At 51.1% G+C, this 23,157-nt stretch overlaps 2 protein-coding genes across 5 annotated transcripts; both read left to right on the top strand.

Moving 5' to 3' along the window:
* The first annotated feature begins 411 nt into the window (after positions 1-411).
* On the top strand, positions 412-11,712 carry LIN28A (lin-28 homolog A). The gene is given in 4 exon segments (NM_001031774.2): positions 412-538; positions 1,310-1,488; positions 9,559-9,743; positions 10,719-11,712. Coding segments are annotated over 4 exon segments (609 nt in total). The 5' UTR covers positions 412-507; the 3' UTR covers positions 10,933-11,712.
* Positions 11,713-14,317: 2,605 nt separating this feature from the next.
* DHDDS (dehydrodolichyl diphosphate synthase subunit) lies at positions 14,318-23,133 on the top strand. 4 transcript variants are annotated; one of them, XM_046903547.1, is made up of 10 exons: positions 14,374-14,499; positions 15,033-15,105; positions 15,631-15,708; positions 16,635-16,751; positions 17,381-17,523; positions 18,400-18,516; positions 18,702-18,803; positions 19,438-19,552; positions 20,292-20,399; positions 21,495-23,055. In XM_046903547.1, the coding sequence occupies exons 3-10, from the start codon at positions 15,646-15,648 to the stop codon at positions 21,729-21,731; spliced, it is 1,002 nt and encodes a 333-aa protein (XP_046759503.1). In that variant the 5' UTR covers positions 14,374-14,499; positions 15,033-15,105; positions 15,631-15,645; the 3' UTR covers positions 21,732-23,055. The 4 variants fall into 4 exon arrangements, with proteins under 4 accessions (NP_001376467.1, NP_001376468.1, XP_046759503.1 ...); NM_001389538.2 differs by lacking the exon at positions 15,033-15,105 and having other exon boundaries at positions 14,318-14,406; positions 21,495-23,133; NM_001389539.2 differs by lacking the exon at positions 15,033-15,105 and having other exon boundaries at positions 14,318-14,406; positions 20,258-20,399; positions 21,495-23,133.
* Positions 23,134-23,157: the final 24 nt, after the last annotated feature.

Genomic DNA, 23,157 nt, shown 5'->3' with positions numbered 1-23,157 from the left:
CTGGGTATGGGTATGGGGGGTCCCACCTCCTCCCCGTGTCTTCCCCTTGACAGGTGGCCTCGCCCCTAAGTGGGGGGGGGGGTCACACCGTCTCCCACCCAAATCCCTCCCGGAATGTGTCGCTATTAGCAGGCGGGGGGGGGGGGGGGGGGGGGTTAATTAGGATCACGTGGGGGCGGGATGGCGGAGCGGGGCCCGGCGCCCCCCAGCCCCGCGGGTGGGTCCCGGCCTGGGTTGGGGGTGAGGGGGGGGGCAGCGGGGGCCGCTATTGTCTGCGAGAATTTGGGAGCCTTTGAAAAAACCCTCCAGCTCCCTCCCACCCCTATTGTTGGAGTGAAGATGGAGTCAAACCTCTCCCGGCTCCCTCCTGTCGGGGTCTAAGCCGGGCTTTTTTGTTGCTTTTTTTTTTTTTTTTTTTTTTTTTTTTTTGGGCTGATACCCTCAAAGCTGGCCGAGGAGGAGGAGGCGGTAACAGCCACAACTCGGAATTTGCAAGCGAGTGTCGGGATGGGGTCTGTTTCCAACCAGCAGTTTGCAGGTTAAGTTATATTATTGTCGCAGCCCTCCTCGGCTCCGCGATTATTAATAACGGCGGCAGAGCCCGACGGGGGTCTGGGACCCCCCCAGCCCCGCTGTGCCCCGCTGTGCCCCGCTGTGCCCCGGGCCCGGCGTGGGGGGAAATTTTTTCCAGCCCATCCCCGGGCTGAGCGCAGGAGCTCAGGGCTGTCGGGTTGGGGTCAGCGGGGAGCAGAGCTCCCGGTGCTGCGGGGAATCCTCATCGCAGCGCGGTGTGCTGGGGTAGGAGGGTCGGGTCGGTGATTTAGGGGAGTTTTTCCGTTTTTGTTTTTTTTTTGTTTTGTTTTGCTTTTTTTTCCTATATCTTTTCGTTTTTCGCTTTTCTTTTTTCTTTCTTTTTTTTTTTTTAATCCCCCGTCTTTGATTTTCTTCGTGTTTTTTTTTGTTTGTTTGTTTGTTTGTTTGTTTATAGTGATGCATCTTGGGCTGCTTTGATTTTTTTTTTATCTTTTTAATTTTTTTAATTATTACCTCTTTTTTTTTTTTTTTTTTTTTTTTTTTTTTTGCTTAAACACTTCGGACTGGAGAACAGCCCCGGCGCTCCCACCCCCGGTCCCACTGCAATCCCACACACACCCACGTGCAGGCACAGTGGATTGCCGCGTTTGGGTCACGGCGGTCATTATTTTGCCTTTCCATCCAGCAGGACCCAACCTCTGTTCCTTCCCTGGGGGGCAGCGGGGTGTGGGACCGCTCCCAGCCCCACTCAGGTGCTCGCTGGCTCTCTCCCCAGGTGCGAAGCCAGGCGAGGAGCCGTCTGGAGATTCACCCAAAGCCGAGAATGAGTCCCAACCCCTGCATGGCTCTGGCATCTGTAAGTGGTTCAACGTCCGCATGGGCTTCGGCTTCCTCTCCATGACCGCCAAGGGCGGTGCGATGCTGGACTCACCCGTCGATGTCTTCGTGCACCAGGTATGCTGCAGTGGGTTTGGGGTCGGAGGTGGTGGGGTGCAGCCCCAGTATGCTGCCCTGCAGATCTCCATGCTGCCGGCACAGTGGGGACCATTGCTACTGCCATCCCAAATTGTTGTCCTGGGGGTGATGGGATACCCCATGTACGGGAGAGGAGATCAGTGCAGCCCTTGGATTGCTCTCCAGGGAGCGACCCCATAAACTGATCCTTGGGATTGTTTAGTTTCCTCATCGTGGTTCACTGGGGAGCTCTTTGGAGGGCTGGATGCAGAGAAGTAGGTCCCCTTTTGGTGGAAAAAGGCGTACATGGGGCACAGTGGAGCAGGGATGCTGCTCACCCCATGGAGGGAAAGGGGGAAGAGCTGCATTTCCCCCACTGCCAGGTATAGGGTGCTCAGTGCCCTGCGCAGGGATGCAAGATGGGGCTTTCCCAGCTCATCCCCAAAGGGTGGGGGTTCAGTCCATGTGAGCCCTGGGACACTCACCCCTGGAAAGCAGGGAAACAAAACCACCCGTAACGTGATGACATGCGCTCGGTCCCTCTGCTGCGTTTTGGGGGGGCAAAGTCCCACTGCAGTGTGCCCCGCTCCCTGTCTGTGGGTCAGGGTTGCACTTCATCCTGCATGGCACAAAGCACGCAGGGTCACGCACGTGCCCCTGTGGATTCCATACCATAACTGTGGTCTCGTGTCCGGGTTTGACCCGTGCATATCACGCTGGTGTCCTGTACCAAGGGAAACTGCGGCTTTGAGGCTGTGGCTGCTCAAAGCCACTTCAGTGGTGGAATGGATCCAGCCCCACTGGGGACCATGTGCAGGGGTTGGGGAAATGGGACTGGGGATGGAGCCTGAACTGGGGCCACATGGGCAGTGCCGGGAGGGAGATACAGGTTTTATTCTGGGCAGCGGGGCTGTGCACTGAACCTGGGCTCCTGCTCCTCCAGGGAGAGCAGCAGCTGTCGGGACTGGGAAGCAGTATGAACACAGGGGATAAGGATGTCTTTGGAGCAAACTCGGGTGGTTTTGTGCATTTGATTGGGCGCCAGATGGGGATGGAGTGATGGTGCTGGTGATGGGTCCTGAGGGCCTCCCAGCCCTCCCTTGGTGAACAGAGGGGTAAGGGAGAACTGAGCCCCTTCTGTGTAGGAGCCACTGTGCAGAAGCACTGTTGGATTTGGGACTGAGGTCTCCAAACCTGCCAGGAAAAGCCAAGCTCCGGGTGCTCCCCAGGGGAAGCAAATGGGTATTTGCATGTCAGCTCTGTGTCAAAGCGGGGGAGCCTCCCTCCTGCCCCTCTCCCCGGGCTTTATTGCCCCCAGACCGTCTGGTTTCCTGATAGCTCTTGCTCACATTCCTGCAGGAAAAGAAGGATGAGCAGGGTGTCCTCCTGGCACTCCCCATTTGTTGGGGCCATGGAAACCAGAGCTGGGTTTGGTGTGCTCGGAAGGCAGCGAGCACTGGGCACTGGGCAGTTTAGGGTTTGGGGTGGCACTGGGGAGCCCAGAGTGGGTGTGTGATTCCCATTGCCCAGATGTATGCAGCAGAGCCTGCAGTGCATCAGAGACTGCGTGTAGCCACCAGCAGTAAGGCCATTTGGGGTTGATGCAGTGTTTCCATCACCACTCCATTTGCTCTTGGTGTAAAGTCACTGCTTTCCCGCGGTGAAGCCAACTGGGACCGTCCCACTGCGGGGCATTGCCAGCATCGCCTCGACCCTGCTCAGCACCCAGGGACAGTGGGTCAGACCTTAAAGGGCAAAAGCCAGTATGGGGTCAGGTTGCTGCGCCCGGCACCCAGCTTGGTGCACCCACCCAACCATTGTGGTACAGCAACCAGAGTCCCCCCCAGAGCCCTCCCCTCTTCATTTACATATGTGAATGATGACCCACAGGAAGTAATTGTGGGAGAAAGAAGGGAATTGGCCTCTTTAGATCTATTAAATCACTTTATTACAGGAACCAGGTCTGAATGGCCCCGCTCTGCGGGGAGCGCGTCTCCATCTCTCTCCCCCTTTATCTGATCACAAAGAGATTAAAATCTCGGCAGGACAGGAGACTAACAGGGCTCCTCCAGGGCTGCCTTTCCCTCTCATTGTGAGCTCAAAATGAGGCATTTGGGTTAAAATGCCTCCCCTGGACACTGGAGATGGATTCATTTGGGGGCTGTGGTCCTGGGCTTGCAATGCTGCTGGGATGAGAGAGGGGAAATCTGCATGCCCCATTCCAACATCCCCAGCGCCGAATGCCTGCAGCAGAGCAAGCACTGCCCCGCAGCCCTGGCTGAGAGCAGAGGAGATGGGGCTGCTCCCAGCTTCGTGCCTTTCTGCATCTCAGCTCTGTGTCTCAGAGTGTTCATCCAACCCAACAAGCTGGAATCCTTGATAAAAGTGAGAGCATTGGGTAGTGTTGCTCCTTTTCATGATTTTTGGCATGGAAAGCTGCTGGGCATAGCTGGAACTCAGGGGTGCTGCAAGGGTTCATTTTTTGACATCCTGGGGACATGGTCCCAAATGGCCATACCAGAGATATGGCCAGGACATGGCCATCGTGTCCTGCCCAAGTAGGGGACTGTGGTCCCCCAGGTGCCATTAGCCTCAGGAGCCCCGCAGTGGGCATGGGGCTCTGTCCCCACCGAGGTGTGTGGGGAACAGCACATCAGCTGCCCCTCCACTGTAGGTTCTATGGGGACACCCTGGGCTGGTGCTGTGCCCCTGAGCACAGCCAGGACAGATGCTGATGGGAAGCGAGCACGACGGGAGGTTTAAGAAAAGCACGTGTTGGAGGGCAGCCCCATCCCGGAGTTACTGCAAAGGCACACACAGGAGACTTCTCCCTGGAGAGAGGGGTTCTGCCTTTGCAAGGCTGAGCTGTGGGGCTGGATCCAATCCCATAGGAAAGGGGCAGCATATCGGAGCAGCGATGCCTATGAGGGCAGCAGGGTATAAAACTCTGTTTTCCAGTCTGGTGTGCGATGCTCCCGTGGCTGCAGGATGGAGCTGCGGGATGGGGCACGTCCCCTCGGAAGGGCTCCATAGGGTAGAGATGCACTTTGGCCTCTCTGCTTTTGGGGGGGGGGAAGGGAAGAGTGAGCAATCCCTTTGGGTTTTTTTGTTTGTTTGTTTTGTTCTGTTTTGCTTTTATTATTTTTTTATTTTTATAATTAAATAAGTGCAGGGGTAACGTTGAATCGCAAAATGCACTGCCACGTCCTGAGAATGGGAATTGCGGGGAATGCCATGTCTGTCCGACGGCAAATCGTGAAAGAGAGCGGCTTTATCCCGGCCCTGAAACCTCCCTCAAGATGCACACACACACACACACACACAAAAAAAGCCTCCTGTCTCTGTCTAAAGATTAACTGATGGCTGCAGGCACCTCCCTTCCCCCATCCGCTGCTCTCAAGCCCCCAGGGTGAGGCAGGGAGAGAGAAAAAAAAAACCCTTACATGGTCTGCGAGAGAAAATGGTCCAAATGAATGGGATTTCTCCCATTCTCTTAGCTCCATTCCCGGCCACCCCCAGCTCCACCATTTCTAACCCCCCCACACCCCCCCCAAATTTATTTACTCCTAAAAATAACCTGGACGGAGCCGACCTCACCGAGGGAAGGTGCTGCACTCCCAGACGTGCTCCAATATGGGAATATGAAATTAATATGCAGCAGCTGATCCTAATTAGCCTCCATGTGGCCACTGCTGCCGCCCCCTCCCCGCACACGGGAAGCACATAGGTTTGGCAAACTGGGGCTGGTAAAAGTGAGTGGAAATGTGGATTTAGGGCAGGTGACTGTTAAAGAACCCCTAGCAAATGGGTTGTTTCACCCAAAATTAACCTAGTGTTTAATTTCACTTGCTTATGGTGGAAAATGAAGAGAAAGCCTGATTATTTTGGCAAGAAAATGGCTTTATTTTGGATTTACTTTGAGGAAACTGAGCAGGAATACAGATCCTGGAAAGTCCCAGTGATGTTTTGGTGCTCTCTGTGCTGGGTTCCCCCATCCCGGTAGCAACCCTTCTTTCCAAGCTCAGCATCTACCCAATGTTGGCACCAGCGCTGGGCTGCAGACAGATGCTCCCTGCTCTGCCCCAAAGCTGCAGCACCAGGAAAAGATTTGCTGTGGGATTTGGGAAGAGGAATTCCAGGCAGAAATCACTGCTGTGCCAGCCCGGACTGGGCAAGCATTAGCCCAAAGTGTGTGAGTACAAGCCCTCTGCTCCCCCTGGCACAGGAGTGAGGAAGGAACTGCTCTCTGCCAAACCCAAATTGGGGAAACACAGGCACGGGCTGCCCCAATTGCCCCAGCCAGCTCAGCACCAGAGCTGCTCCTAACACAGCATCCCACCCAGGCTTGTTTGCCCAGAGATTTCAGAGTTTAAAGTGAAGCAATTCCCCACACAGATAAGGGTGAGGTGAAGCAGCCACTCCGCCCGAGGCCCCTCTGGACACAAAGATGGTTTGATTGAGTGGCCAGGGCTGGCTGGAATAAATGTCCCCTTGTGTCACACTGGGGAGGCCGCAGGGACAATGGTGACCCCGGGGCCGGCCGAGCCCCTCCAGCCCCCAGCAGAGTGGGGGCAAAACCGGGGCTGCCACAGAGCCGCTGCCACCGCCTGGGGAGCAGTGTTGGGTTTTGGATGCTCCAACCCCAAAGGGACACAACGGGGGGCTTGTGGGATGAGAGGAGGAGGTGGGAGGTGCAGGTGGGGAAGGGGAAATGGGCAGAATTGGGGTATGGGGTGCACTGGGGCATGGGCCGTTCTCAGCTGCTCACGTGCAGTGGCTTTGTCTGCCTTAAATAATGGTGGTGGGGTTTGGGATGGGTGAAGGGCCCACAGTGGGGCTGCCTGGCACTGCAGGGAGTGGGGACAGGCAGTGTTGGTGCTGCTGCTGCTTCTTGTCCTACCGATTAACTCCGAACCCTACTGACAACAAGCAGAACTCCATTGGTACTTACGCTTCAAAACACATTTTTATTACAAACGCTTTGTGTTTGAGAGCCGGGGGTCACTCCACACCTTCCCCACCAAAACTACCTCCCCAAGACCAACCCCAGACCCCAAACCCTGCCCCCCCCGGCACCATGCCAGTGCATGGGGCACAGCGGAGCTCAGGAGGGCAACCACAGCACAGCAGAGGGGCTGCCAGCCCCCATAGCCAGTGAAGAGGGTCAGTGGGGCCGTGTCCATGTCGGCCACCCTTCCTCCCCCCGCAGTGGCCTGGAACTCCTGGAATTTGGCCGGCGTGAGCGCAGCCAGCCCTTTGTTCTCGCTGGCCAGCCCCGGTGGCTCCCAGCCCAGGCCCTCCCTTACGCTCCCCCTCACCAGCATCCCCAGCTCACTCTGGGCCCCCCTTCCTCTCTTTATTTTTTTGGGGGGGGGGAGAGTGGAGGCCTGGGAAGGCTCCCGCTTTGTGTGTGGTGTGGGACAGGGGCTCTGGGCCCCTTCCTTTCAGATGCAGGAGGTATGCAGCTAATTCAATGGGCTGCAGTTTGATTACCTATCTGATAACAGAGGAATGCCAGCAATGTGTGTGTTTTGGGAAGGGGGCAGGGGGATGCGCAGGGACCACCAGCCACTCGCAGCTTACTTCAAAAGGCCGCAGCGGGGGGAGAGCTGGGGTGCCCTGGCCGCTGCCCCCCTCCTTCCCCGGGGAGAGGGCGTTTCCTTTGGCCTTTTGGCGGAGGGGGCCGGGGGCTGAGGAGGCAGTTGTCATCCTCACCCGCTGCTGGAAAATAAATAGCTTCCCCATCACATTGCGGCAGCTTTTGCTCCAGTCCTCCTCTTCCTCGTCAGCCAAAATGCTGCAATGCTGAGGAGAGAGATGGGGGAAGAGGGAGATCACGATTGTGGGTGAGGAGTGGGACCCACGGAGTGGTGCCAGGGTCCCCCCCGCCATGGTGCAGCTTTGACCCATTGCACGGAGCAGAGTGCTTGTAAGATTTGGTTGCTGGCAGTGTAAACACAGCTGGGCTGTAAACACCCCAATGGAGATCTCTGTGGGAGATGGAGGTCTGCGCAGGCAGCTGCCTCATGTCCTCCAGCTTCCAGCAGTGCCTCCAGTGCTACCAAGCAGAGCTCAGCTCCTCCATACCCTGAACACGGCTCCGGCTTAGGTGGTGCTCAGCAACCTCCTGGTGATGATGCCCAGCATCCCAGAATCATAGAATCATTAAGGTTGGCAAAGGCCTCTAAGATCATTTAGCCCAATCATCAGCTCATCACCACCATGCCTGCTAAACCATGTCACCCTCCTGGTGATGCTCAGCATCCTCATCATGATGCACAGCCTGGGGGAAGCTGAGATGGAACTGGGTAGTGATGTTTATGGTTACACTGAGCTTGCCAGGGGGCTCACTGGTGGCAGGCCCTGTGGTGCAGGTTTTGGCACCGTTTTTGGCAGCAGAGGCCCTCAGATAGAAAAGGTGGTTCCTTCTGGAGGGTCCTTGCCCCCGTTGCCATGGGTGAACAGATGTGGATGATGTGGCACTGCCTGTGGGGTTTGTCCCACCCTGAGCCAGACTCCAGGATGTGGTGGTAGGGACTGGTATGGAGAAAGCCCCATGGGAGGTTTGGGAGAGGAAGCAGAGAAAAAGCAGCAGGAAAAGGGGCAGTTCCTCAAACTCTGCTGCATTTCCACTTCCTCTGTGTGCTTACAGATGCATGCACATCCTGCAAGATTGCACTGAGAAAAATCACTCCTAAACGCCACCAACTCCATTTCCTCCTTCTCTGTTTTCCTGTGGGGTGTCCCCATGTGGGTCCTGGACAGATTTGGGAGTGAAGAGGAAAAGGAAGGGGGAAGTGGTGTGGCTGCTCTTGCCGAGCAGCATGCCCATGTTGCATCCCTGTGGGAAGCGTGGGCAGCCACGTGACGGAACTTGCAGCCCATGAATGGGAGACAACCCATTCATAAAAGCAGGGTCCTATGGCCGCACGTCAGCGCGCGCTCTGCTGGGAATCCCAGCCCAGTGTCACAGAGCTGCTCCTCCCTCTGACAGCAAATCCCTCTTAACTCTTTGCTTACGCTCGTCAGACTTCCACTAACAAAGCAGAGCAAAACCTCTGCTCAAATGTCTGCTTGGGATGTGGCGGTGCTGGTCCAGTGGCGATGCTCACGGCACGGGTGCACCTCCACTGCCTGTGATGTTGTTCTGCTGAAATGGATGGGTCTCATGAAAGCAGAGTGGATTTTTCCACCCCCTCCCACCTTTGGTCCTTCTGAACTCCCAGCTTTGCTTTCAGTGCTGCTCTGTGCAGTGATCCCAGTGGGACAGGGGATGCCCCCAGCAGCTACAGCCAAATTGCAGCTTCATTGCTGGGGCACTTAAAGGGCTGGAGCTTTAGGGTTACTCTGCTCTGGCATCCAGCTCAGCAGCTTTTTAAGGATGCTCAAGCAAAAGCAGCGCAGAGTTGGGGTGAGCTAAAGCCAGAGGAGACTCATTTTTGGGAACAGCCATGATATGTCACAACAGGCAATAGCAACCTTTGGGCCCCAGAGAAAAGCTCCTTATTGTTCTGCCAAGCACAGTGGGGAGGGACCAGCAGACGCTGCCCTGAGGGCCCCAGTTCCTACCCCAGCATGCTGCATCCTCTGCAGCTCAGCTGTGGTTTGGGGTGAAATCTTCTGGTCGTGCATCCATGTTCCTCCTGTTCTGCCTCTCGATGGGGAGGAGAGGAGGGCTGCACGTGCATGTGCAAAGCCTCGAGATCCCTTTGTCTCTTCAAAATAAAGTTTTGCATTTCCCTGTGAGTTCTCAGCCTGCAGCTTCAGGAGCTTGCAGGGTGCAGTGCAGGGTTGGAAGGGGAGAAGGGGGCTGCTGGTTTGCAGTGTGGTAGCCAGCATTTTGAAGTAAACCCTGCAGATATTAGGGTCAGAGCTCCTTGTTTGCTGGATTAGTGAGCTCATCTCATCTCTGCGTTATCAAACAGATGAAAAGCGCACAGTCAGGCTCAATCCTGATGCCCACTCCCTTGGGTATGGGGGAGGGACATCAGCACACCTGGCGCCATGGGATGGGACTCGTGGTGTGCTGGGGTGCGAGCACTGACTGCCATCCTCTCCTCCTGCCCTCAGAGCAAGCTGCACATGGAGGGCTTCCGCAGCTTGAAGGAGGGCGAAGCCGTTGAATTCACCTTCAAGAAATCCTCCAAAGGTTTGGAATCCATCCGGGTGACCGGTCCAGGGGGCGTCTTCTGCATTGGCAGCGAGAGGAGACCTAAGGGCAAGAGCCTGCAGAAACGCAGATCAAAAGGAGATCGGTAAGGGGCAGATGGGGCCTGATTCAGGGCTGGCTCTGAGCCCTGTGAGTGCCAGGAACTGCCTGGGGCTGGGCTTTGGTGGGGGCTATGTGGTCAGGGACCCCTCGTGTTGCCCTGTCCTGCCGACTTCTGGCCAGGGGCTGCAGGGCACAGTGTGGGCAGCGACCCTTCCTCTGAGAAAGCCATTTCCTCCAGCACTTAATGAGTGGCAGATGCAGCTTAGTGAAGAAAGGGCAGAGAGGCAGAAGCAGGAGGGCAGAGGTCGGGGACACCCCGGGCTGACGTTCCCCTTGTGTGTGGGAGCTGCAGTGGGCTGAGCTGGGCAAGGGTAATTTTCTCTAAGAGAAACCCTTGCTTGTGGGGAGGAAATGACCGGACGTCGTGGCAGCAGCTCCCACGGGGAGGCTCTGGGCACTGGAGCCACTTCTAGGCCATCCCTCAGCCCTGCTGCCCGGGGTGCTGGATCTCAGTGTTCCCAGTGAGACTGTGCATCCTGACAAGGCTGCGGCTGCATCTCTGAGTCTGGGGCTTCCAATCATTTGGAAAGAAATTGGAGGAGGAAAGGAAATAGTGATGCTCAAAAGTTTGGGGGTTCCAATGAGCAGGAAAGGAGTTGGAGAGGAAAAGGAAAGAGCGATACTCACAACTTTGGGTTTCCCAGTGAGTTAGAAAACTGGATTCTGCCTGTTCCTGTTGCACTGAGCACCGGCAGCTCATACCATGGGGTAACCTGCGATGCAGGATCCACAGACCCGGGGTCCATAACCACAGTGGTGCCAGAGGGCTGCGAACCCCATGGGCGTGAGCCCTGTGTGCTTGTTTCCAGCACGTGGGTTTGCTGCCATCTCCTGGGTACCAGCAGCACCACTGGGACGGATCTAAAACCACCGGGGAGCAAACCCAGGGTCCGCCCCTGGCCTCAGTGAGTCCTCTCCTTTTGTTTCCCCTCCTCGAATCTCTCTCCTCCCCCCGCAGATGCTACAACTGCGGCGGGCTGGACCACCATGCCAAAGAGTGCAAGCTGCCTCCGCAGCCCAAGAAATGCCACTTCTGCCAGAGCATCAGCCACATGGTCGCCAACTGCCCTGCCAAAGCTCAGCAGTCCCCCAGCTCTCAGGGAAAGCCTGCCTACTTCCGCGAGGAGGAGGACATGCACAGCTCGGCCCTGCTCCCCGAAACCCGGGAATGATGGCAGGCGGCAGGGAGGGCTAACACCAGGATGGAGAGGCTTTGGCAAGGCAAACGGGGAGGGATGAGGGCAGAACCTTATTCTCTTTAAAGCCCGGCTTTAATTGGGATGGCTCCAAAAATAGGAGGGGGAGCATCCAACACACCTCTCCCGGACAAAAAACAAATAAATAAATAAATTGGTTCATCTTTCTCCAGGAAGCTAGGAGGAGGAGCAGGGAGGCACAGCTCAGGGAGGCTCTGGCGGCTCCTTGCTCTTCGCCCCGTGGCCGGAGCAGGGAGAGACGAGGGTGGCAGGGCTGGGGGGAATGCCCGCAGGCCGGCCCCATGGCCCCCACAGCTCCTCGTCTCTGAAACACAGGGCTGGAAGTGCTCTTCTTTACCACACAGAGTAGCACATGGCTCAGTGGAGCTCAGCCTTCTGCGTGGATCAAACCCACGTGGGACAAACACTGCTGCTCCTCCTGCTCACGCTGCACCAGAACCCTGGGCTAAGCCTCCCATGGGTACAGGAAAACAGGGACCTGGGGTGGCAGTGGCTGCCCTCATCCCTCCCCAGCCTTGCCTTTATTTATTGGCCCCAGTGACAGCCCTTCTTCTGGGGCCGGATGCCCCGATTGTGCCAAAGCCAATGCCAAGTGAAAGCTGCACTAGGATGTGCGTGAATGACGTATCTTTGGGTTTGTTTGTTGTCTTTGGTTTGTTTTTTTGGTTTTTTTTTTTTTTTTTGCTTTTTATATAAATATTCAGTTTTTGTATTTTTGTATATTTTAATCTTTAAGAAAATAAGGAAAAAAAAAGAGAGAAAGAGAAAGGACCTAATTCCTGCAACTTATTCTCAGGTATTCAAGCAATCTCAGGGATAAAATACCTCTGTAGCCCAGTGCTGGATGGAGAGGAGGGTTTTTTCTAACAGCACAAAGATGTGACAAAGTTTGTATTGGAAGTGTAGATCTACCTCACTGGATGTTCGCTAGGTGGACTGACATTGTTGAGCTTTTCGGTTGTGTTTTTTGGTATGTTTGGGTTTTGTTTCCTTTTAGCTGTATTAATAGAATCTCTTTCCCTTCTCCACTGGACTAAGGAGGAATTTGGGTCTGTGGGTCCATGCACAGGGACGGAGAAGCCAGGCAGTGCCGCAGGGCAGGGAACAGCTGCTAGAGCCCATGTTGGCTCCCCAACTTCAAATTTTCTCCCAGCCCGGTGGTTTTTGAGGACTGTCCTCCATTTCTCTCTCCTGTTTATATGCCCCCTCCCTGCTGCCCCATGGGAATGCTCTTGTCCACCCTGTGCCAGATTCCCCATCACTCGTGGGCTGGGATGCCACACAGGCTCTTAGCAGGCCATGGGGATGGTGACCTAAAAGCCAAAATGGGGATCGATCCCAGGGCATGCAGTGAGAGCTGACAGCAGCCAGGGAGGGTGCTGAGAGACTGAGCACTGTCCTGAGCCCTCACTCGTCCTCAGGCTGGGACCTGCTGGTACAAGGGACCTGATGCCAAGGTGGACCCAGCTCATGGCCGAGGAGGACAAATGCTCCATCTCTCTCCTCCCTTCCTGGCTTTCCCCAGATGTAGGCTCATGATGGCTGAAGGATGCTCTGCATCCCTTCTTTTGGGCCATCAACACTCCGCTCCACAGCCCGGGGCTGGCTGGAGCCTTCCCAGTGAGGGGGTCTTACCGTGCTGGTGTCTCAGGACATGCACGGTTTCTGATGTTCTTTACTAGAATATAGGTTTAGATGTGGAGCAGGGCTGGACCAGATGGAAAGCATCTACTCCAACTTCACCGGCAGCAATCACTGCACCCGGCGACCCTTCCAGGGTTTGGTTCTGCCCCAAATCTACCCCTGCCCCAAGGCTTGTGGGGTTGGAGAGTAGCTCCCAACTGAACTTGCCCAGCTCCAGTAGTTCCTATGGTGAGGTGGTGGTCTCTTCTTGGGAGGGTGGGGGAAGGACCTCAAGTTCTCGACTAGTGATGAGATTTAGACTAACCCACTTCAGGAAAACTGCTTTTATCTGAACGGGGTAAATGCAATAGAACACACCAGGCTGCGTGTCTAACCCTGGGCTTTGGTCCCAATGTGGGGACCGCTGGCCCACCTTGGTTGCCAGTCCCTGGTTCTTGTATCTGTCTGAAGAGTCGTGTAGGACCTTTCCCCCCCGCCCCATTTAATAGTTTGGTGATTTTCTGCTAGCTGCCTAGTATCTGTAAATACCTCTGTAAATCTTTCTGCTTTCTCTCAGTATTCTCTTTGATTATTGTTTACAAAAGTAAGGGAAAAAAAAAAAAAAGGCAAAGCATCTAATAGGTTTTGGACCAGGGAGACAGGATCTTCTCTGTGTACTCTGCCTTGCAACTCTGTGTGGGGATATGAGTTCTGTAGCCATCCCTGCCCCTAAAGCAAAGAGCCAACGCCTTAGAGAATCACTCAGGTTTTCCCCAAGGCCAGTATGGCACCGGGATCCAAGAAAACAGGGATTTTATCCGCAGAGGGAAGCCACGCTGGAGAAGATGGGATTGATTTGAATCTTCTCGTGTTTGCTGTCGTGGTTCTTCCTGTGTCTTGACAATAATTAACTTGCTGCATCATCGCCCACCTGCCCACGCTCAGCTCACGCTGGGCACTATGCATTGCGGGACAGCAAACAGCAGGTGGACAAGGCTGCACTCAGGGTCCTGCTGTAACCGGGCATTTGAATGTATGAGGGGAAACGCCCCTCTCGAGATGGTGTCTCCACTGGTGTGAATGCCTCAAGCCACACGATTGTCTACGAGGGGACAGAAGAATGTAACTCCATGTTTACTGCTAGCAACCAAAGCTTGTTTGTGACAAACTCTTGAATTGTATGAAGTGGGGGGGTGTGGGGTGCGTGGCTCTGCTCAGCCATGCCTCCCAATGAGGTTTCCTGCTGGAATCCCGCAGCCAGGCCTGCAGTTCCTCTTGCTGCAGATTTACCCCCTTCTTTCCTCGTTTGTGATTTTTTTTTTTTTTTTGTACCAACTATGTACAACGTGGGGTTGTTTTTATTTTCTTTTCTGGAAAAAAAATAAATAAACAAAAACCATGGGCGATGGCTGCTGGTGACGTTCTGTGTGCTGGGTGGTTTTTTTTTACCCCGCGGGCTGTGGGTTGAGCAGCTCACCCTCACAGCAGGGCTAAGAGCAGACATAATGGTGGTCCATGGAGCAGGCCCAAGCCCCACCACCGACCTAAAACACCGCTTCTTCCACCTGCTGCAAGCTTGCAGCCCCCATATCCAGCCGCCCCTCTCCAGAGCCTCAGCGCTACGCCCCCGGCCCCACCGCGCAGCCCCAGCGCTATCAGCAGCTCGCGCCCACACCCCCCTCATGACCGCTACGCTCCCCGTGCGCATGCGCGCCACACTCCCTGCCGTCTCTGCGCATGGGCGGGAGGGTGACGTAAGCGGAAGGGCGCGTCAGTGTCCTGAGGGGCTGAAGCGGCGCCGCCGGGGTAGGTGGCCGGCAGCGGCCGGGCGGGCCGGGAGGGATTCGGGCAGCGGTGCTCCGCGCGCTGGGGGAAGGCTGCTCGCTACAGTAGGCTGAGGTTCTGCCGCCTGCTTCCTTTTCTCTTCCCTCAGGAAGCCGGGGGGAGGTTGAGGGACGCCGTCCCGTCAGCGAGCGGGAGCTATTCTCGCCGGGACGGCCTGTGGGGCCCGGGAGCCGCGCGGGTGTCCTTCGCTGGGGGGAGCCGTGTGGCTGCGGCCGGGCTCGGCCTCCTTGGGGCGCTTTCCTTGGCTTCTAGGGCAGCGGCTGCTTTGTAGGGAGCGTTTTTAAAGGTGACTGTGCGAAATCTCGGGTAAAAGATGGGTTGCTGTTAACGGTGTTGGGAGAAGAGGTGCTTTTAGGACTTGAGTCTTTCAAGAACGTTATGAATGCAGCTCATGTTCCAGCGATTCCTTAATGCTTTGCGGTGGCATCTGCGGCCGGACGTCCCTTTCTGAGGGCACCGCGGAGAATGCACGTGCAGAAAATGCATGCTGACGTTGCAGTTCGGCTCTGATTTCCTCCCAAGCTGCATACAGGGCGGTTGGATCAGTTTTGCTTTGCCCACAGCACTGCTTTGCACCCATCTCTCAGGGCTTCAGGCTGAGCGCAATGGAAGTGAATGTGGAATATCAGGAAACTCTTATATCCTGTTAGCGTAATCCAGGTATTCATGTTTGATGTGGTGAAAAGTGACGTTTTTAAACTATAAAGGCTGATTTTGTTCTACCTGTGAAAGAGAAGAAATCACAATGATGTCTGTAAAGCAGGGTGGTTGGTGACATAGATGGTTGCTTTGCAGGGTTTCCAACAACTTCAGCACAAAAGCGCTGAAGGTCATTTCACAATCAGTGCTCCATGACCAGCTCAGTGGTGGTCCAGCATAATGTGAGAGTTTGTTGTGTGTCTGTACGAGCTCAACAGCTGTTTCTGCAGGTGGATGCAGTAAGGATTTTTGTTTTATATCAGTTAGTAGAGCATCAAATCTTGACATACAGCTAGAAAATTCCAGAGCTGATTTCTGATCCCTTCACCTCCCCTATTAATTGTCTGTTGATCCACATGATAAAAAGGGTTCCGAGATAGCCAGTGAAAGCTTGTTTTCCCAAGGTGATCTCATATCGAGTTGCTTTGGACTCAGATGGAGTCTTCTGTCCTCTAACCCTTTATTTTCATCTTCCTGCTGAAAAAGTGTTCTTGGTAAGACATGTCGTGGATCAGAGAAGGCGAGCTGACCATCATTGAGAGGTTTTGTGCCAACATCATTAAGGTAAGGAGTGAACTTTGGTCGCCTGTGGTAAACAGTAGTTAACAGATTTGCCAGGGTTCAAAGTGGCACTATTTCTGACTGATCTGCTCTAGAGCGATAGTGTTGCTAGCAAGGGTAGGTTTTAATGCTGGCACTGCATTTACATCCCTAAGTAGTATTCGGGGATGGAAAATTACTTAAGCTTAGTCTTGCAAATGAGCAAGGCTGTAGGCAGCGCTTGCCAATAATGAGCTTACACATCCAGGCTTCCAGGTTCTGAGCCTTTCCTCATGTAGGCAGGACGTGGGAGGAAGGAGAGTGTGAGCTGGTTGGATTATGGATCTAAAAAATGAAACTGAGTTTCTGCTGACTGGAATAAAAACCCGCTAGTTCCAGGGAAATTTTGTCCTGGCTCAGCAGAGTCTTGAAAGTGGCATTACTGTCCTTTCCTCAGAAGGGTCTGTGCAGGCCTAATGAGGTCAGTGGAAAAGAGTTGCTCACCTTAAAGGACTGAAGGTCTCATGACTTCACTTTTCTTAACCGACATGAATTGTCTTTGAAAATGTCCCTGAACTCTGAAATAAAGATACTTGCTACACACAACTCTGTGCACCTTCCCTGTAGCTGCAGAAGGGAGGTGTGTAACGACAGTGCTGTTCTCCCTTGCAAATACTGCAGTTCTCTGTCATGAAACAGAAACGAGTAGGGTGAAGTTGCTTTTCCAGTGTGGGCCACTGTCAGTACTGACATGCTTTAGTGGGAGCCTAAGCTGGAGTTACGAGATAGGTGATCAACATCTTAATCTTTCCAGCTCTGGGCTGTAAGCTGGGAAAAACTCACTGCACTCTTACAAGTACAGGGTGCTTCCAGGGTGATGGGAGTATGCTCTGTGATGCAAGATGCCAGCTTGCCTGTCGGCTCTCTTTTTGTTTCTCCTTATGTTCTAGGCAGGTCCGATGCCCAAGCATGTTGCCTTCATCATGGATGGCAATCGCCGTTATGCCCAGAAGTGTCATGTGGAGAGGCAGCAAGGACATTCACAGGGCTTTGATAAGCTGGCACAGGTGGGAAGAATTTTTGTTGCCTCTGAGTTGTGTATTAAAAGTTGGTGATGTGTTTGCCAACTGTCTTTGTTTACTGCTTTACTGGTGCATTATGTTCCTTCTCTTCTCTGACTAGAGTCAGGCCTTGTGCTTGCAGCTGATACTAGTCATCAAGGGCCTGACTTCAGCTCTCTCTCTCTCTCTCGTTCTGTTACCTTGCAGAGTTGTCTTGATTGCTTGGTTTTTCCTCTGCTTTACACTTGATTAGAATGTCTGCCTTGCAGATCTTGAAGCTTAATTCTATCAAGCAGGTTGAATTGCTTTGAAAAGGCTTTGAAAAACATGGTGTTACATAATCTATCACGTTGTCTAGAGGAATTGCTTCTGCTGGCTGGATTAGTCACATCTCTGTTATAGAGCCACATCCTCGGTGGTGACATTTTCCATCTGTTCTTTAAGATGAATCTGAAATTCTCTCAAGTGGGTCAGCTCTTGATGGTTGTGTTTGTTTTTTTGTTTTGGTTTGGTTTTTTATTTTTGAACAGTGTTAGCATAGTGGGAAATGACAGTTCTAGCAGTTGCAGATAGGGGTCTTCTGGACCTGTCTGATTGCAAGTCTGCTTATGTGACTTGTTTTTCTTTTCTTGCAGACACTGCGGTGGTGTTTAAATCTGGGTATTCGGGAGGTCACTGTTTATGCATTTAGTATTGAGAACTTTAAACGATCCAAGGAGGAGGTGGATGGACTAATGGATCTGGCAAGGCAGAAATTTAGCCGCCTACTGGAAGAACAGTAAGAATCCTCTGATGGCTGTTTCCTACAGTGTGGAACAAAAGCAGAATGTCATGTTTCTAGAGAGGCCTCTCAACTGCAGACTTCCACATATGGGTGCATCGTGTATTAACTCACTTTAGAGCTGGAGAACTAGTTCATGTAGTGCATGTGGATGGAAGTAGTACAGATCTGGGTGAGCAGGGAGGGACATTACAGTGCAGTGTTGCACAGTACCTTGGTTGTAATTGTTTCCCCATGCCTGACAGATAAGTGCTGTGTGAAATAGTTGTTTATATGGTTGAAGTAAATTGTGAGGGGATGCAGCTGGGAACCTGAGAGGGAGAGGACAGCATGTGTACGCTGCTCTTGGTCTTCTCAAATTCTGTCTGAGCACTGCAGTGCCCCATGATTCAAAGAGGCCAGTTGCCCATTTTCTACCCAATGAAGCTTTTTGTTAGTGATAGACCAGAAAGTATTTGTGCTGTTCTGTGTTCCAATAATCAATAATTCTGCTATTTTCCTGGGTTTTTTTATTAGTTGCCTAGAGTCTATGGTTTTATTTTAAGTTTTCTGTATGTGGATTTTCATAACGTCAGGTAGGCATATCTAATTTGTCATCACTATCTAGTCCTTTGGTTACGTCTGTACTTGAGAAACCTATATGGGGAATGATCATCTTTCCTTTAGGGAAGGGTTTAGGATGTTCAAACCTTAAGCAAATTCTTAATGCTCAAAAAACATCTAGTCCTTTGTCTGATTCTTAGTTTTGCTAAAGTTATGCCTGCTACATGCCTGCTTTTTTCATTTGGTGGGTGTTATGCAAAGAAAATGTGGCAGTCATGCAATAAGGGCTGATCTGTTTTCTGCAATCCTCACTCTTCTTGTTGGGTGTAGGGAGAACCTGAAGAAGCATGGTGTGTGTATCCGTGTCCTTGGGGACTTGCCACTTCTACCCTTGGATGTTCAGGAGCTGATTGCCCAAGCTGTGATGGCAACCAGGAACTACAACAAGTAAGTAACATAGCGTTCAAGGTAGCCGATACCTCATGCTGCCTTCTGCTTGTCAGTTACGCTTGTCAGACATGATGTAGCTTTTCTTTGTCCTAGAATCACACAGAACACTTTAGATAGACTCCTTGTTACCTGCTGGACCTTCTTTACTTCCAGGTTTTCCACATTTTTTTTCCTCCTTTTAGGTGCTTTCTAAATGTCTGCTTTGCATACACATCAAGACATGAAATCAGCAATGCTGTCAGGGAGATGGCCTGGGGGGTGGAGCAGGGACTGCTTGAACCCAGGTAACTCTTGTTTTTTCTGTGTGAGACTTCATAGATAAAGGCTGCCTGTCTTAACTCCTACGCTTTAATACTAACCTCTCAGAAACCAAGTGGCTTTTAAATAGATCCAATTGAACCAGTCCAACTGGAACAAATGACTTCAAGTTACTATGCAATGTTTGTTTTTTTATTACTGCGGTTACCATGGTGATAGGTACACAACTAAGACAGACGAGAAGTTAGGTCTGTATCTTAAGTTACTGTAAATGTGAAGACAGATTTCGTACTACAGTGCTGGGCTGCTCAGTTGGCAGTTTCAGCCATGAGGTCAAACAGCAGATGAATCATGAATACTGAACTGTTCCTCTACCCTCAGGAGAAGGAGTAGTTAGCTCTGTTCCAGATGGAAGTCTTCACAGTCTTTCTACCACTATTTTATGTTTCCCAGAGCATTGAGGGATGCTCAGGGGGCTGAAAGAGTGCTTGAAATAGCCCCAGTCTGTCAGAAACAAGTTGATGACGGGCAGTGGTACAGTCCCATCCACCTAATTTTAACCTGCAGTTCTGTCTTTATAAAAATGCTTAGTAATTCTGATTTATTGCTATCTCCATTGAATCAGGAAAGTGGCTTTAACAAGATGCATCTGTCTTTTAGTGATGTGTCTGAATCGTTGCTTGATAAGTGTTTGTACACCAGCAACTCCCCTGACCCAGACCTCTTGATTCGAACGTCCGGAGAGGTCCGGTTGAGTGATTTCCTGCTCTGGCAGGTAAAGTTTTTGTTTTCTCCTTTAAGTATTCCATCTTTGCATCAGAGAGTGTTATGACTCTGGGTGTAATGATGATGATGGCTCTTAAATTCTGTGTGCCAGAATTTAGGTAACTTGTTCGATGGACTGAGTGCAGGGGCGCCTCTAAGGAGTCTCTGTTTCTTGCAGTTCTGTGAATACAATTACCTGAAATACCAAGAGGCAAAAATGTGTTTAGAGCTGAAAGGTTGGGGTTTTTCAGCTCTAGAATATCTGCAGCACACCACAACTCTTAGATTCATTAAGCAATTTAAATGCCATGAGTGGGCAGCAAGGAATATCATGAAATGTCATTTGATAATGGCTTAAATGTCATGTCCTGATCTTCAGTTCATATGTTATTCCCTTAACTCAGCCTTTGATAGTCCAATGTTGCTATTTTAGCTTTGTTGTACATCTGTGGTGCTTAAGCTATTAAAAACGCCTCTGTGAAGACTACTGTCACATTAGAGAGAATTCTGCAGTTATTTTTACATGAGTGAATGACTTGTGTTCTAGCATTAATAGTTATTAGACAGACTTTACATTGTGCAATTTCAAACTATCCTGGCTGGTATTTATTTAATTAGATTCTGTTAACACAGCCTAGGTAAAATCTTTATGGGGATGCTGGCATAGTTTGACCATCAGAATTGCATCTTGATGACTTTTTTTTCCCCTTGCTAGATTATTATATTGTTGGTGATCTTGCTTTCTGCAGACATCCCATTCATGCCTGGTGTTTCAGTCAGTGTTGTGGCCAGAATATTCCTTTTGGAACTTGTGTGAGGCTATCCTTCGGTTCCAGATGAACTATAATGCATTACAGGTAAGGGAGCTGAAGATCAGGTGAGAGTGCGTGAAGTGGAAACAAAGGAATTGTTCATTTACTGAGTTTAGTTAAGACCTTGTTGTGGTACCAGCAGCCACTGTGAGATGATGTGTTGTATCTCCTGTACTGCTATGTCTTGTTACAATGTGTTGGCATGTGTACAGATTCCTCTGCTTTCAGAAATAACTAAATTATCTGAGGTCACTGCTGTCTCTTCTGGTTATTACCACTGTACCAGCTGGAAATGTGTCCCATTCTCTCATCTGGCAGGACAGAAAAGTAAACAGTCTTCATTGCTACAGAGCAAAATCAGCTAGTTTAACTCCAAACAACTACTACTCCTTTCTCATCTGAAAGCCCAGTTCTTCCCCTTAATACCCTTCACGTAGCTGTGGAGGGCTTTTTGGTTTGTGTTTTAGAAGCTACAGGCTAGGATGTATATAAAAAGAAGAAATCAAAAAATGATGTTCTGCTGAAATACTGCAAATACTTGAAGGGTAGGCAAGGATAGCTACTGCCTTTACCTTTTGCTGCCCATTCTGCTCTGTCTTGAGCTCATAAATTATTAGGTTGCACACATTTGGGAATGTTGAACCCACTCTTGCTCTTTTGCTAAAGCTGGGTAGATCTACTCTTGATCACAAGCTTAAAGAATTGCCCTATAAATCATTGTTCTGAATCCCCTAAAACCTTTCAGCTGCTGCATGAATAATATCAAAGATTCTGTGATGACATTGGCGGGCTTGTGTGTACATCTGTGGTTTGAAATACTCTTGTACGCTGTTCCTCTTGATTCAGATGTCTGAGGACTTTTTCCACAATTAGTCACGACCTCTATGTATTTTAACAAGCAGTTAATGCTTTGAGCAGACATTTATCTGGGATATAAGGTCCTGAAGGATGTCCCTGTATTTTCTCTAACCAATTGAGCAGACTGCCTAGAAGCACACACAAAGCCACTCTTCATTTACCATGCAGCTCAATGGCCAAGCAGAAGCTGTTTCTTCCAAGGCCTGTGCTGCCCTGTATTTGTAATACAGATGAGCTGAAAGGCCTGGTAAAGTGCTAACGTTCTACTGCTTTTCACTCTAGAAGGCCAGAGACTCCTACATGGAGGAAAGGAAGCAGCAACAGATGGAAAGGGATCAGGCTTATGTGACAAAGAAGCTGCAGCAGGAGGGTTTTGCATCCCATGGAGACTCTCGGCGCCGACGGACACTGTTGCAAAAATGCACTGCCATGCGGGAAGAGAGAATCCAGGGCTTTCTACAGGCACTAGAGCACAAGAGAGCGGACTTCTTTGAAAGATTATGTACAGTGTCTGCATGACACATGCTGGGTGGCTCTTGGAAAGGCAATATCTAATCATGTTAGAACAGTTGCTGCCCAGAGGAATTAACTTGGTGTGATTCTGCTGTAGGGATGCAGGGCTGCCATAGGATGTTGAATCCTCACTGGCACTGTCTAAGGACAGGGAGAGAGTACTGTGAACCTTTCTAGTTCTGTGAATGCTGCTGAGGGAGGTAATGCCGTCCTTCTATCTTGCCTCCCTGTCCCTGATGATAGAGGGAGAATACATGCACCTCACTATATCTCTGCTGCTTGATGTTTTGATGACAAGGAATTAACTAAAACAAGCCTCCCATTCTGTTGGGCTCATCGTGTATTAGCCCAGGCAAACCATTTCAGTCATATTAAGTCAGCCTGGGCTTGGATTCTTCGTGACTTTGTAGTAGTAAATCTGATGAGATTTCCTCTGTGTTCCCATCCAACTTCTGCAACAGAAAGGATTGTTCCTGGTATGTAAGAGAGCCCTGTGCCAAGTACTGGCAGATATAGTCCCCACTGCCTGCTTCAGGGTAGCATCTTGTCTTTTCCTCACCTTACTATGCAGGTTTTGATATATTTGCTCTTGGTTTCCAAAGAGATAAAGCAAGATGTTGTCAGCCTTGCCATAAAGGAAGAAAAGATAAATCAGAACTTGATCAGGTCCTGCGATCCTTTCCAAAGCAGTGTGTGGTGGGGGGGATACCCAAATGTAGAAGGTGATGTTGAAACAGAGTGTATTGAGGAAAAAGGGAAATGATTCAAAGAGGTGAGGAAAAACACTTACTTAGGAATTAATGTCCTGGCTTACGAAGGAAAAGTTAGCTAAAGCCAGGTGATAGGAACAGTGTGCCAAATTCCTCTGAGACTTCTCAGGGCTATGACTTCAGACATCCATTTCCAGGGAATGAGGGTGGGAATACAAGAATATGGTAGCCAAAACCAACCTCTGACCCCAGCCAAAATGGTGTAAGTGCTATTTAGCTGACTTCAATGGGAATGGCTGGAGCAGCTGTGGAGTGCTACTTCTCCAATCTCTTTTAGCAGGAAGGTGGACTAACTAGTTTCCAAGATTGATTCTGTCTCTAATTTTTCCTGGTTTCCGTCCCTACAGTGGAAAACATAACAGGAAGTGTTGTTTCTGATGCACATACAGGTGCAGCAGTATCGGCTATTGCTGTTTTCAAAGTGTTCTTTTTTTATCTCCAGGTGAAAATGCGAAAATGCAAACTTAAAGGTCTTACATACTGCAAACTCAGCATTTTGAATGTGGTTGTGAAGAGGATAACTACATTGTCAAACAGTGAATAAAGTATATTCATATCAAGTTATTTTAAAAACAAGCTTAACATTTAAAACCACATAGTTTTATGTTCTAAAGTGCAATGAAGTTGGCATCCAGACCTACCATGTTGTTTAACCTATGGCA

This window comes from Gallus gallus, chromosome 23 (assembly GCF_016699485.2).
Source record: "Gallus gallus isolate bGalGal1 chromosome 23, bGalGal1.mat.broiler.GRCg7b, whole genome shotgun sequence".
Lineage (NCBI taxonomy): Eukaryota > Metazoa > Chordata > Aves > Galliformes > Phasianidae > Gallus > Gallus gallus.
Note: the sequence above shows the minus strand (reverse complement) of the source record. Positions and strands in the feature narration are given on the sequence as shown.